The sequence below is a fragment of the Dendrobates tinctorius genome, unplaced genomic scaffold (assembly GCF_039654945.1).
Source record: "Dendrobates tinctorius isolate UK_male_01 unplaced genomic scaffold, ASM3965494v1 ptg000016l, whole genome shotgun sequence".
NCBI lineage: Eukaryota > Metazoa > Chordata > Amphibia > Anura > Dendrobatidae > Dendrobates > Dendrobates tinctorius.
The window spans coordinates 75,467,501-75,483,170 of NW_027361684.1; the positions used below are offsets into that span (position 1 = coordinate 75,467,501).

Below are 15,670 nucleotides of genomic sequence, written 5' to 3' on the forward strand. Positions count from 1 at the left end.
ACTCGCCAAGATGCTCAGTCAATGAGTTAATACCCGACACTATTGGACGTAGTGGGGGTGGAAAAATGGACTTATGTGTATAGGAAAATGCATGAAACAATGGTGTTTGTATATAATTAGACTGAAAAAAATCACACTGCTTTTGATTAATAATCCCCAAAAAAACACCTTCTGATAATAAGGACTTTAAAAAGCCCCTAATTCGTTCTGTAGGATCTTGATTCAAATGCATATAGATGTTAGTATCTTCCAGCATCAAGTAAATCTCTCGTTCATATAAACCCCTATCCAACACAACCACAGAACCCCCTTTGTCAGAATTTTTAATAATGATATTAGGATTAACCTGTAGTTTTTTCAATGAGTCTTGTTCAGCTTTAGAGAGATTAAAACTAGATTGTTTTTGTTCTCTCAACATATGAAGTTCAGACTCAACCAAATACTGGAAATCATCCATTCTGGGGGTCCGTGATTGTGTAGGATAGAACCTTTTTAACCTTACGTAACCCCTTCACTACATATAATGTTAGGAACGGCGGAACGCACTAAATAAAAATAATAATAAAGTGCGTTCACCGCTCGGGGTCCACCGTGCATAGGTGATATAACTGCTGCTAAGTGTTGGTAGGAACAATATGGCAGTAATGCGCACGGGTTAAACTTCACCCAGGTGCACAGAGCAATCTCAGTTAAGTCACAGAGATGCAAAAACAAACACAAATACAAAAGACTGAGCCTGTTGAGGTTACAGTGCTCAGTGTAAAGACACACACGTTATACGGTCACAGGAGTAGCCCAAGACGGCGGCACTACGTCCGTCTAGACCAACCGTGTGTGCGGCGTCACAGCTGCGGACGCTAAGGAGAGCTGCTACTGCAGCGCAGCGTGGACACTGCCGCTAATGACAATGCTATGACGCTAGCGTAATGTCGGACACTAGCAGCTGTGGATCTTGCAGCAGAGGAGCGCTGGCGCTGATTCTAACTCAGTCCCTGACCACATACGTAATATCAGAGGGAAGGGGTTTCAAATAAGTCAGTCACCAGAATCATGCATCCGTCCTCATACACACAGCAGCAAGTAAGTCTACACTACCGCATGGCGGAACAGCCATGCGTGCCTTTTATAGCAGCCGGGACCTTCTGCAAGCCACCAGATCTCTGAGATGGATCAATGAGATCTGGACCGGGACCTGAGCACATGACTCCCGATCTCCAATGGGAGATCGTCCCATGAGCATGCTCAGTAGGAGGACAGAAGGACTTAGCCTCAGGAGAGATTTGCTGCAAGGCCATCTCCTCTGCAATCTCTTCTGCAGTAGAAAAAGAGCAGGAGACTGCAGAATGTGAGGATCTGGATCCCTGCGGAGCAAACGCAGAAATCCGACTCCTAACAGTACATTTACGTCATAGGTCATGTCCCTGGCTTGGATGCAGCCTTGCTAAATGCCACCATCAATCTCTGAAAGAGGCATTTAACATGGCTGGCAGAAGGGTGCGTCATTCTTGTGACGTAATAATGGGGCGCTGAGGGATGGCTAAGACAGTCCGATGTCTGTTGATGATTCTCCCCTGAAAGCCAGTCTGTAGCTGGAGTTCAAAGGAGATTATGATTTTGGTTATACATAGCAATGCTGATGTGATGGGACAACCACAGCATCAAGTCCCCAAAAGGAACTATTAAATATAGTAAAAAGTAAAAAGTTTTTAAATATATGAAAAAATAACACAGAAGTTCAAATCACCTTCATTTTACCCTAATTAAAAAACAACACATATTTGGGCTTTCTGCATTTGTAAAAGTACGATCTATCAAAATGTAAAGTAAATTAATTTGATCAGTAAAACATCATTTCTACTCCCAAATGGTATAAGCAAAAACATAATCTCAGGGTGCAAAAACTAAGCCATCACACAGAACTATATTCTGAAAATTGAAAGGTTTACGAGTCTCAGAAAATGGCGACACAAGCAAAATGTGTTTTGTTTTTTCTTCATAAATTTCCAAATTTGTTTTCACCACTTAAATAAAAAAATCTATACCTGTTTGGTATCTGCTTAACCATACTTGACCTGGGGAATCATATTGGCAGGTCAATTTTACTATACTGTATAGTGATCATGGTATATAAAAAAAATTGTGAAATTGCTTTTTTTTTTGCAATTTCAACGCATTTGGAATATTTTTGCCGCTTTCCGGTGCATCACATGATAAAATGAATAATGTCATTCAAAAGAACAACTCATCCCACAAAAACAAGCCCTCATATGAATGACTATGTGGGTAGAAAAATAAAAAAAGATATGAATCTTGGAAAAAGAGAAGAAACAAAATATTTTTTTGTATTGTGCTCCACATGATGAATAGATTTGCTCAAAAGTAGGAACATCCCTCCTCTTCAGCATCAGATAAGCTATCCTACAGTGGGCAAAAACTAAACTATTAACAAGTTCCACAACTGCAGAGGCTCCAATATAACAGCACAGGGAAGTGTGATAGGCGGCCCTCAGTAACCAATGAGCTCTGTGTATTACTATCAGGGAGGGCGCTCATTGGTTACTGTAAGCCTCTGTCTCACAGTCCACTGATGGGACCTTGTAATAGCCAATGAGCACTCTCCTCTGCAGTGTGTGAAAGTGCTCATTGGTTACTGACCAGTAGAGAAGCTGCCGGCCCCTAACGTTCTTCATGCAGTGACACAGTCAGTTGCTTGCACACAATTGAAATAAGCTGATTCTGGACAGCACTGTGTGGCCCACAATTAAGGGCATTGCGAGTGACAGGTGGGTCGTCACAGGCCATGGATTGTGCCCCCTACCTTAGATGCTGTAATTCATGAGGACTATATCTTATAAGTACTTAAAGAGATAACATGATCACTGTTTGTGTTTATGTTTTGCCATGATAGCCATGGGCTAAATGAATTATTTTTATTTGGACATTCATTGACTTTTCTGCTTCCTACTTGCTGAAAAATTAAAGCTCTCTCAATAGAAACCTGATGGACCCAGTTTTAAATCATGTTATCCATCAGGATTAGAGATGAAATATAAACTCCCCATTTTTTATTACTATTATTTTTTTTTTCTAGGACAATATCCAACCCCTTTCTTTAACAGAAATAAAGACTTGGCAATATCAAAATGACCTCAATATGCAGTATATGGCTATTTGTAAATGGATGATTTACTGATCTGTAAAGTTTATTAAAGCCTCTTTGCTTTCTATCCCTACCTGTATTGCTGAGCGGTGAGCTGTGACCTCCTTTCACTAAACATTTTCACCACAAAATGACTGCTACATTCCCTGCTTCTGCTTTTATACAATCTATAATAGTCCCTCCTGATTGTCAGCGCTATGTCATGTAATATATTATATTCTCAGTCATGTGTGCCTTGAATCCTAGATGCAACCTTCTGCAATGTGTATGAAATGGTTGGTTGCTGTCATTTTAAGTGATTTGTGCGAGGCAAATGGTTAAAATTTGCTGGGTCAAAAAATTCCTAAAAGCTCAACACTAATTGAATTGGCGTCATATCAGTTGGTGTAGCTCTAGTCAAAATTCAACAAATTCATTATGAATGTTAATGCTTTAAAAACGTGGGAGCAAAGCGTTATTGCATTCATCTACCGCTTCAGGTAACTGTTTTATTCTTTTTAATATATGTTTGTTAAAAAGCACAGGTTCAATATTTACATCAGATTCACACTCTTGTCAATAATTTGTAATTTTCTTTCTTACCTGATTGCATACAAACTGTTTCTTAGTCATTTTGATGTTATTTGCAAAGTAGAACGCTGACAAAAATAACAATTTTATATTTAGCATTTAAGAATTCACTCTTGCATATGTATGATACTATTCATCATGATTTGAGAGCTGCTTCTGAATATGTATGATATTATTTAACTGGATAAAGTATTATTTCTGGATGTTGTTGTGGGTTGTATTCAAATGTTGTCTGTACTACTGTGCTTGTAAAACATGTTAGGTTTAACATCTATATGTATTTTATAATATTTTATTCTGTCTTGTTTAAAATATAGATTGACACATTAGGTCATCCCCCATCCTTTTGATCTATTAAAGCATATTAATGCAATAAAGGGTAATAAAGGGGTACTCCTGTGCTTACCTCCAATTTCATTGTATCTTTCTCTGATTCATACTACTACCTGCAGGATAATTCCTGCCACAAGAATCGATAGTGCTTTTACTAGCAATGATGACATTTTTTGAAGTGGTATGTGTTGTGAACTCATTTTCTGGTCTACCAGTTGTGAGTTCTCCTTCCGGGCTTCCTCTGGTGGTAACAGGAGGTAGTGAGGTTGATTTAATTAGTAGAGATCTGCCACCTGATGATGAGGATAACGAATGGATCTCTAGAATCTTAGACTGGATTTAAGACAGCCGGCGCCCTATTCTGGTGCTGGTGATTCCTTCTGGCTTTTCAGGTCTTGGTTTTCAGCTCTGTTCCTGTCATCTCAAGCTAAGTGTTTCTGCTAATGTACACACTTGATTTTGTTGGTCTATTCAGTTTTTTGCGTGGTCAGCCAGACCCGGCTGGGGCTGTGCTGAATTTCCACTCTTATTTATCTGTATTTGCCAATTTGCTTTTTGTCCCTTATTAGATTGGCCTCTGTTTTGCTCTGTCTTGGATTATTTCAGAGTGCTGATATAGTGGGAGAAGTCTAGTGACTTCAGGGTTAATTTTGTTATCAGAAGTGTTGGACATTATTTTAGTAGGGTTTTTTGGGCAGATTGCAGACAGTGTCTTTCCTTTCCTGTCCTTTCTAGTTAGTTTGGGCCCCATCGTTTGCTCAGCCTATTTTCCTCCCTGTGTTTGTGTTTTCACCTTGTTTCACCGTCAATACATGTGTGGGGGCTGTCTGTTCCTTTGGGGTCTGCTCTAGGGCAGTTAGTGTTCCCCTTTTCTTGCTTTAGGCTTATTTAGTCCTCCGGCTGTGACGAGGCATCTAGATTCATTGTAGGAGTGCTCCACGGCTGCTGCTAGTTGTGTGGTTAGGATCAGGGGTCTGCAATCTGCATAGTTACCAACCTCTCTGGTTTTCTGTGACTTAGCTTGTTTTTGTTTTTCCTCCTCGGTGACCCATTCATAACAGGTATGTGTAGTTTTTCTCTCCTAGCACAATGGCCTTTGCCAGTGCCCTGTTTTGGCTTAACATTCATTTTAAACATAAGAGTAAATTTTAAGTCATTTACACAAATTTGTTACCAGTCACACCTATCAAACCCTGAAAAACTATGGAATCAAACACAAATGAAATGCAGGGTGCAAGTGATAAAAGGCAAATACAAAACCAGCCCATCCATACTATTGGTGTGGGGTCTATGTGTCTACAATTTCCCTAATTAAACTGGTGTTCCAAAATAGATCTGCACTATTATATTTCTCAGTTTACTTTATTAATGTGTACTCAAATGTTAGGTTAAGGCAAATTAATGATTCCTGCTCAAAAAGGAATGTTTAACAACAGATGCTAGGAGGTAGGCATGGAGCATTAACATAGATCAACAGTCCACAGTTTAGTTGTGGTGTGCACGGTTCCCAGACTGGAATAGTTAAATGGGTATGCCAAAAGTAAACCATGTGTCAAATTTCTATCTGCTGGTGGCTCAGGAATACAGACCATGTCTTTTCTCGTAGTTGATGGCTGTCATATTTGTCTCTAGTGGCCTTCAGTGGAGCAGAGGTTAACGTGTAAAATGCAGCTCTCAATCTCTGGCAGCAGCATTTAACCCCTTCCTGACATCTGACGTACTATCCCGTCCAGGTGACCCAGGCCCGTATGACCGTGGATGGGATAGTACATCATCTCGAACAGCTGCCCTCAATATGTGTACAATAAAAGTACACATATTAAGTATTGCCACATCCGTAACGACCCGCCCTATACAACCATCCCACTAGTTAACCCCTTTAGTGAACCCCTTCAAAAGAAAAAACAATGCTTTATCATCATACCACCGAACAAAAAGCTGAATAACAGGCAATCAAAAAGACGGATATAAATAAACATGGTACCGCTGAAAACGTCATCTTGTCCCGCAAAAACGAGCTTCTATATGCATCATCAGTGAAAAAAAAAGTTATAGCTCACAGAATAAAGCGATGCAAAAATAATTATTTTTTATATATAATTATTTTTATTGTATAAAAGCGCCAAAACATAAAAAAATTATATAAATGAGGTATCGCTGTAATCACACTGACCTGAAGAATAAAGCCACTTTATCAATTTTACCGCACGCAGAATGATGTAAACGCCCCCCCAAAGAAATTAATGAATTGCTGGGTTTTGTTCATTCTGCGTCACAAAAATCAGAATAAAAAGCTATCAAAAAATGTCATGTGCCCGAAAATGGTACCAATAAAAACGTCAACTCGTCCCGCAAAAAATAAGACCTCAAATGACTCTTGGGCCAAAATATGGAAAAATTTTAGCTCTCAAAATGTGGTGATGCAAAAACTATTTTTTGCAATAAAAAGCTTCTTTTAGCGTGTGACAGCAGCCAAACATAAAAATCCGCTATGAATAGTAAATCAAACCCCCCTTTATCACCTCTTTAGTTGGGGAAAAATAATGAAATTAAAAAAAGTATTTATTTCCATTTTTTTCATCAGGTTAGGGTTAGGCTTAGGGCTAGGGTTGAGATTAGGGTTAGGGATGTGTTAGGGTTAGGGTTGGAGTTAGAATTGGGGGGTTTCCACTGTTCAGGCACATCATGGGCTCTCCATACGCGACATGGTGTCTGATCTCAATTCCAGCCAATTCTGCGTTGAAAAAGTCAAACGGTGCTCCTTCCCTTCCAGGCTCTGCCATGCGCCCAAACAGTGGTTTACGACCACATATAGGGTATCAGCCTACTCAGAACAAATTGCACAACAACTTTTGGGATCCAATTTCTCCTGTTACCCTTGTGAAAATAAAACATTGGGGACTAAAAATCATATTTGTGGAAAAAATATGATTTTTTTTATTTTCACGCCCGGGCATTATAAACTTCTGTGAAGAACTTGGGGTTTCAAAGTGCTTACCACACATCTATATAAGTTCCTTTGGGGGTCTAGTCTCCAAAATGGGGTCACTTGTGGGGGGTTTCCACTGTTTAGGCACATCAGGGGCTCTCCAAACGCAACATGACACCCTCAGAACATTCCATCAAAGTCTGCCTTCCAAAACGTCACTACTTCCCTTCCGCGACTCGACGTGTGCCCATACAGCAGTTTTCTCCCACATATGGGGTATCAACGTACTTAGGAAAAATTGGACAACAACTTTTGGCATCCAATTTCTCGTTACCCTTCAGAAAATAAAAAATTGGGGACTAAAAGATCATGTTTGTGGAAAAAATTTTATTTTTTTATTTTCACTCCCAGGCGTTATAAACTTCTATGAAGCATTTGGGGGTTCAAAATGCTCACCACACATCTAAGTATGGCTTTCCTGCCCATGACACCATCCCAGGTTTTAGGCCTCTTCTTTACTATCATAATTAGGACCCAGGTTTTTAACCTGCCCTCCTTATTTGCCATTGCAGTTTGTAAAAAAAGTTGCTATTTATGTGCTGTGTTTTTACTGCAGTATACTATTGCTTACTTTACAGTCAGCACTTAGCTATCTCACTAGAATCTTTGGTTTATCATGCACAGAACCATTACTACTCCCATTTTTTATTGTGTTTCAACAACACTAGTGCAGTAGTACAAAACAAAACTATTTTGGTGTGTGCTCTGACCTCTATCCATACACTGTGAAAACATAAAATGGTGTCCCTTGGCCATCCCATATCTTTTATAAAGGCTGTGAAAGTCTGTGATGATGTATTAGCTGCAAGACATTATGGGGAACAACTTGTCTGATGTCACTAACCCGCTCTGTGACTCATCAGCAGCGTGAAATCTTGCCGGCATTACTTTTTTTGGCAAATCCATGCAAATTAAATTGCAAAGTGATTGAGTATGTGGGAAAATTCAAATTTCAGGAAGTTCAACAGTAAAGGGGGCTTTACACATAGCGATGTTGCTAGCAATATCGCTAAAGCATCACCGATTTTGTGACGCAGCAGTGATATTGCTAGCGATATCGCTATGTGTGATACTTACCTCCGATCGGCTCCCCCGCTGGCTATCGCTGATCACGCGAGATCATCCATGTCCTTTTCTCATCGGCTGCTTCCTGCTGGCGCCGACGAGCGACGCGTGGACGCGGGCGGAAGGACGTCATCATCGCCGCGTCTGAAAGGTAAGTAATGACCGCTGCTGCATTGCTGCATCGCTGTGAGATCTGCCTGTTTGGCAGCTCACTAGCGACCATTTAGCGATTCACCAGCGATCCTGACAGGGTCATATCGTGGTCGGTATCACTGGTGCATCGCTAAATGTAAAGGGGGCTTAAGTCAACTTTTCCCAGATCCATGTAATCATTGCTGTGCAAAATGTTAAATATAAACAGACTTTTTTTCGTCAATCAATTGAATCCAATCACAATTTGTTGAATTAGCTGGGATTTGTGAATTCAACACAAATTAATTTCGCATTGAATTGATTTGCTCATCTCTATGTCCATGACTTTAGATTGGCTATAAATGTCCATGATTCAATGAGAAAGACCACTTTCTGCTTGACCTTTGTATAATTTGCTGCTATTATTATTATTCATGAGCTCATAATGGCAGGCTGTGGCAGCATTTAAACATTTCATACGCAATAACAATGTACCATATTTTTTGAACTGCAAGATGTACAAGACCATAAGACACACCTCAAGTTTAAAGGAGAAAAATAGGAAAAAAAATGTTTTATCCTGTCATCAGTATCAGGCATTGCAGGGGTCACAGGTGTGTCTTACAGTCTAAATGTAGGTTACCAAGGGGTCGACAGCAGTGCAACAGGGTCACAGGAGGAAGGAGCAGGGTCACATTTATGTAGTTTGACAGCAGGTGTGTGGTAATGCTGCAGGCCCCAGGCTATGAGGAGGGGGTGTCCAAGTGGTGTGAAGCAGGAGCGGAGTCCCTCTTGCTCACATTGACCTCACGGTGGGCCCCAGAAAAATGCCGCCAGTTGTTGGTGCATGTGCAGATTGAGATCTCATCTTGTCATTGAGGTTGAAGATCTGATGCCTCTGTGAGTCCAGCTCTGAATGCCTTCTCCTGCTTGACTCATGATTCCTTTTCCTGAAGTCACTCAGTATTGAGGCTATCGGTTAAGCAGGAGGAAGTAGTGTTGGGCGGGTTATAGAGTTGGAGTGACAAAGGCTTCAAATCTACAGCCTCATTTTCATATAAATTTCAAATGTTGATTTCTCAGGAATGGATGAACTGATTGCACATAAAAAATAGTTTGGGGAGTGAAATCATCATGACAGCTTTTCTTTCAATTACCTTACTTTTTGTGCTATCTCCTTTAGCATTGGCACTTCATGCATTCTGTGTGACATTTGGGCTGTATGCTCCACTGCTTCCAGATACAGTCTCTGGTATAAATCAGAAAGTCTCTATCAGTCTGTCTGTAACTTTGCAACCTGCCCAAAAACTAACTGTGGACAGTTGATAAACTGGCTCTATATAGCTGCTCACCTCACATAGGTCAATTCTGAAGCTACTGATCATCGCACTGCTCTCTATCCTGTGATACAAAAAATATTCCCTTATATTGTGTGTTCCACAGAGTAGTGTGGTGCTCAATAATTCCTGACTAACTATTTAAACCTAAACTTAATTTGATTTCACCTACCTAATATCATGTGCTGTTAATTTTGGTGAGCTGTAAATCCAGAGATCAATTTAGGTTATTGCTGTCAGTTGCAATGTTGTAAATTTCCCTTTTAACAATGGTAGTTTCCGATAACAATTTAATGAAATGTGACATATAATTGGCTAAAGACTAAATGAGAAGAGATAATATTTCCAATGGCAGAAAATATGCAAAATAAATGAGCAGTTTCTGATACCATTTTCAATTAACAAGTTATTTCTTCCTTCAACCAGGAAAATGGCATCTTGGATTGAATAAAGAAGAGAGAGATGACTTTTACCACCATCCTCTTAATCATGGGTTTGATTATTTCTATGGAACAACATTGACACATTTACGAGACTGCATCCCAGGAAGTGGCAGTGTATTTGTAGCTGGAGCAGTTCAGTATCTAAAGCAGTCATTTCTAATCGCCTTTTTAACAATCCTTACACTTGTTTTCCTGAACTATATCCGGCTTCTCAATATACCCAAGAAAGTATTTGGATACACTATTTTATGCATCATCATTTTTGTTGGACCAATGCTTTTCTTTTTTTGGAAATTTCAGTATTTGAATTGTATTTTGATGAGAAATTACCAGGTTATTCAACAACCATTAATATATGAGAATCTGACCCAAAGAATGACAAGTGAGGCTGTCCATTTTATACAAAGGTACGTTTGGAAAATATTTTTGTGAATTTAATAGAAATTATAAGCAGTTTTTTGGAAAAAAATATATAAACACATTTATATTAATAATAAAAATGCAGTTGAAGTGAGAAATAAGTTTATTTGTGCTATCCAATGTTTGGGTAATGCAATATTGACGATTCTATCCTGTATCTGGACCTTCATCAGAATAGTGCTGTGTAAAATATAGAACAAGTGACAGGGTGTAAAATATAAAGAACAGTAAAGGTTAAGATAGTAAACAGCAATATATATTGGCAGAAAAATATGGCTATTTCTAGTAAGGAAAAGGAAGGTGATTAAGTCATGCATAAATAATTCATAAAAATCATCATAAGCAGATATAAAGATACAGATGATAGAGGCAATCTGGATATTACAGACAATAGGTAGGTGGCAGCACAGTAATAATGGGAATATTTGGAAACATAGTCTAGTCTAATAGCAAATACAATTCTAGCCTATAAAAGTCCCCTACAGTGCAGCTCACCATTATTGGCACCTCTTCATTTTTTTCATAGTCTGTACAATATTTTCAGAAATAAATGGAAACAAATGGAAATGTAATTAGGAATCCTCAGCATTTTTTAATCAGTGGTCCAAACTATTAACAAAAGAACACTGTTTTTCAACTTAAATGTTACAATTTCAATGAAGAAACAGTATAAAAGCATGTGCAGCAATGAAGGCACCCCTAATTAATACTTGGTTGCACACTCTTTGACATTGGTGACAGTCTCCAAACGTTTCCTGTAGCCATCTATAAGCATCTTGCACTTCTCAGCTGGTATTTTCTCCCACTCTTCCTTTGCACTTTGATCAAGCTCTTGGATGTTTGCAGAATTCTATTTTTCAATGGCAGATTTCAGCTCACCCCAAAGATTTTCAATGGGATTGAGGGCATGACTCATTTCTGGACATTTTAAAACAATCCATTTTTTTCTTTTTCAACCATGTATGCTGTGTGTCATTGTCTTGGTGAAGGACACGTGATCTTCAACTCAAACCAGTTTTCTTACACTGGGTAGGACATTTCACTCTAAAATTTCTTGATAATTCTCTTATTTCTCCCTCCCATTGTCTTTGTTTTAAATTATCATTTATCATTTGCTCTATTGTATTTAACACGAGTGCTCTATGCCAAAAAACTGTTTCACTTGATTCATTTTTTTCAGTAGATATTCCACATTGTGTACTTAGCTACATGGGTGCCAATAACAATGAGCAGGACTGTATCGTCTGTGTGCAAAAAGTCCACTAGGGGATCCTAATACCACTAATTAAATACACAGAATACATAAAAATTATAAACATGGTAACTAGGAGAGAGCTGTGAACATCCATAAGCGTTTATGTACTTTTGCTGAATTGCTAAAGTGATAAAAGTTAAAGATGTAAGTGAAGCGCTGTGAGACATGCAACTGCCATCACTGGTGGTGTGGTGTTATGCGAGGTGTGTCACTGACCATCTTATAATATGTGCAGCGGCATAGTTTCTGGCACTAAGCTGGATTTGCATTAGAGGGAGTATGTGTCCTTGACGTTGGTTATCAGTCGAGACATATAGCATCACCAGAGGCGGAGTTCGGGTGACGTTCGATTCTAGTGCTCTCGGTGTGTGTGAGGAGCCACACTTCCCTGCAGTGTCATCCATCTTAGGGGGCTAGTCAATGTGCCGTGGTGAATATCTAATGATACCCAGTATAAGAGGATATGTGAATTAATAGAAATAATCACATGTTAGGATCAAGTTGAGCACAGAAGAGAGAGAAATTAGGCCAATGTGCATGACAACAAACATTAATATTGATAGGGCAGTGGAAAGAAAAGAGGGATGGGAACCAGGGAAGATGAAATGGGAAACATAAAGGGGGAGATAGAAGGTGGTGGAGGTCAAGAAGATGGAAGGCAGAAGGGAGTAGAGAGAATAAGAGGGGAGAAAAGGGTGATGTGTTATGAATGAGTCACCGAAGGAGGAAAAAACAAAAATACAAGCTAAGTCCAGAAAACCGGAGAGGTTGATAGCTATCGGATTGCAGACCCCTGATCCTATCCACAATAACTAACAGTAGCCGTGGGGGGTTCCTACGATGCCCTAGACCCCTCGATCACAGCCGGAGAACTAAATAGGCCTAAAGAAAGAAAGGGGAAATTAAACTGCCCCAGAGCAGACCCCAAAGCAATAGGCAGCCCCCAACATATAATGACGGTGAAGCAAGATGAAAACACTAACACAGATAGAAAGATAGGTTGAGCAAACGATGGGGCCCAAGCTAACTAAAAAGGACAGGATAGAAAAGCTGCTGTCTGCAATCCGTAAAAAACCCTACCAAAAAATGTCCCAACCGTCTGATAGGAAAAAAGGCCCTGAAGTCGCTAGGACTTCAAAAAGACTATATCAGCACTCAGGTAAATTCTGAAGACAGAGCAAAGAGACAAACTGATCAGAGACAAAAATGGAACTCGGCACACCCCTGACCGGGGATGGCTGAACTCCAAAAAACAAGGTAAACAAAGCAAAACTAATAAGTTCAATAGCAGAGCAAAAACTTATCTTTGGGAAGCAGGAATCAGACTGGTCTCCAAGAATCCAGCGGAGAAATCACCAGCGACTCAGAAGGGCGTCTGCTGCCTTATATCTAGTCAGAATTTCCTGTTACCCAGTCATCATCTACAAGATCAGGTGTTTGGTAATCAGTCTCACTACCTTCCTTCACCAGAAGAGGGAGTTCATTAGACATCGACGGTGAAGGGGAAAATGAACTCACAACAGTGATGGGAGTGAACATATACCATTTGGGAAAAGTGCAAATCTGGTATTCTAAGTCGACTTAGGCTACTTTCACACTTGCGTTCCTTGGAGCTCCATTGGGCTGCGCATGGCCGGTGCTAAGCTCTGCCCACGGCCATGCCTCCTCCGGTCAGCTCCGCCTATGGGTGCATGGCGCTGCATGCGACCTGCATACTCTATCTTTAGCACTGGGTACGCAGGCCGTGTGCAGGTATGCATTTGCCGGCGCATGCATTCTTTTGATGGTGTGCCGAGCGCACCAAAATGCAACACTGTGCGTTTGGCACAGGTCGGCGCACCGTAAAAAGGACACATGCACCGGCAAACGCTTACCTGCGCACAGCCTGCACACCCAATGCTAAAGATAGGGTACGCAGGTCACATGCAGCGTCATGCACCCATAGGAGGAGCTGACCGGGGGGTGCGGCCGTGGGCGGAGCTTAGCGGCAGCTGTGACCAGCCCGACGCAGCTCCAAGGAATGCAAGTGTGAGAGTAGCCTTAACAGTTATGTGGAAAAGATATAAAGCTGTAAGAATCACATTGAGTTTGGAAAAGCAGTTAGAATAAAACACTTTAAGACATAAGAGTATGTCCACAATTATCACAATGTGAACACTTACATGATATTAGGATATGCTAAAGACAAATGATGATAACAATACCAAGAAATTAAAAGAAAACTAGCTGTGTTGTATTTCTTATTTAAACTCTTGGGATCCAGAGTCTGGAGTCTTTAGATACAGTATGCTTCTCTCTTTTTGAGATGCTTGATGTGATCCTGCCCCTTCTGGGAACTGGGTTCTTCTCCAGGACCAGAAATCCGAGTTGGGTTATTGTATGATTTTTGAAATTAACCTGGTGTGGTAAATGTATATGGTTTCTTTTACAACTTATGTTGCTAATTTATTAAATATATTAGTATGGACTGATGTGAGTTTAAAACTATCCAGTCCCAAATATGAATGAGTATAGGCCAAGGGGAGTGGGGCAAAGAGAAGCTGTCGGGGCCATGCCTCACACAAGTCATCTGAGATGTATAGTCCTCAACCGACTATTCAAAATATGTTCTCTCTTAAACACTTCAGCATTTCAGAGTAAAAGATACAGAGATACAGTGCTGTAATAACAGTCAGTGTCTAAATGTCATGTCAGGTCTTTTTAATTTGTATGTATTTCTACAGCTGAAGAAGAGTCAAGGCTGTTTAACCTCTTTACTCCCAAGGGTGGTTTGCACGTTCATGACCGGGCCAATTTTTACAATTCTGACCACTGTCCCTTTATGAGGTAATAACTCTGAAACACTTCCATGGATCCTGGTGATTCTGACATCGTTTTCTCGTGACATATTGTACTTCATGTTAGTGGTAAAATTTCATTCAAATAGCTTGCGTTTATTTGAGGAAAAAAAAATGGAAATTTGGCAAAAATTTTGAAAATTTCGCAATTTTCTAACTTTGAATTTTTATGCCCTTAAATCACAGAGATATAGCACACAAAAAACTTAATAAGTAACATTTCTCTCATGTTTACTTTACATCAGCACAATTTTGGAACCAAATTTTTTTTTTTGTTAGGAATAGAGTTGAGCGAAACGGGTCGAAAAATTTCAAAAGTCGCCGACTTTTGGCAAAGTCGGGTTTCATGAAACGAAACCCGACCCTAGGATGAGGTCGGCCACGAGGTCGGCGACTTACGCGCCAAAGTCGCGTTTCAAAAGTTTGTTTTGCGCTCTTTTTCAGCCAATCAGGATCCACGGACACTGTGGGCAACGTGATGACATAGGCAGGGGTCACCACCATCTTTCAGAAGGGCATGCAAGTGATTGGCTTGCTTTGGTGGGCGTCACAGGGGGTATAAAAGGGTGTGCACGCCGACCGCCATCTTACTTCTGCCGATCTCAGTATAGGGAGAGGTTGCTGCTGATTCTGTAGGGAGAGCGTTAGGCAGGGAAGAAGACAAAAAAACTGCTTCTGCTGCTAGCGATTTGGCCTGCACAACACACCAGTCACTGTGTGTGCAGTGCAAGGGGAGGCTATATAGTGGTGTATCAGTGGTGTTGGTTGTTGGGCTGCCTTCTAAGGCTTCCTGACATTCCTGCATTGCTGTTTACCCACTGCTCCGCAAACTGCTTTTTTAAAAGCAATCCCAATTTTTTTTTTTTGTCCTGCTGAGAAGAAAAAAAACTGCTTCTGCTGCTAGCAATTTGGCCTGCACAACACACCAGTCACTGTGTGTGCAGTGCAAGGGGAGGCTATATTGTGGTGTATCAGTGGTGTTGGTTGTTGGGCTGCCTTTTAAGGCTTCCTGACAGGCTGGCATTGCTGTTTACCCACTGCTCTGCAAACTGTTTTTTTAAAAGCAATCCAATCTCCCTTATCCTCTAGTCACTTTTGTCACAGCTGTGCCATCGAGCCTGTCACATAG

At 40.4% G+C, this 15,670-nt stretch overlaps 1 protein-coding gene across 3 annotated transcripts in view; it reads left to right on the forward strand.

Annotated features, from left to right (window-relative positions):
- The window catches only part of STS (steroid sulfatase), a 345,407-nt gene that overhangs the window by 80,785 nt on the left and 248,952 nt on the right, over positions 1–15,670 (forward strand). For all 3 annotated transcript variants that reach the window (XM_073565968.1, XM_073565969.1, XM_073565967.1), the window contains one exon: positions 10,013–10,436. In XM_073565968.1, the coding sequence (XP_073422069.1) occupies positions 10,013–10,436 (424 nt within the window). The remainder of the gene's footprint in view (positions 1–10,012; positions 10,437–15,670) is intronic.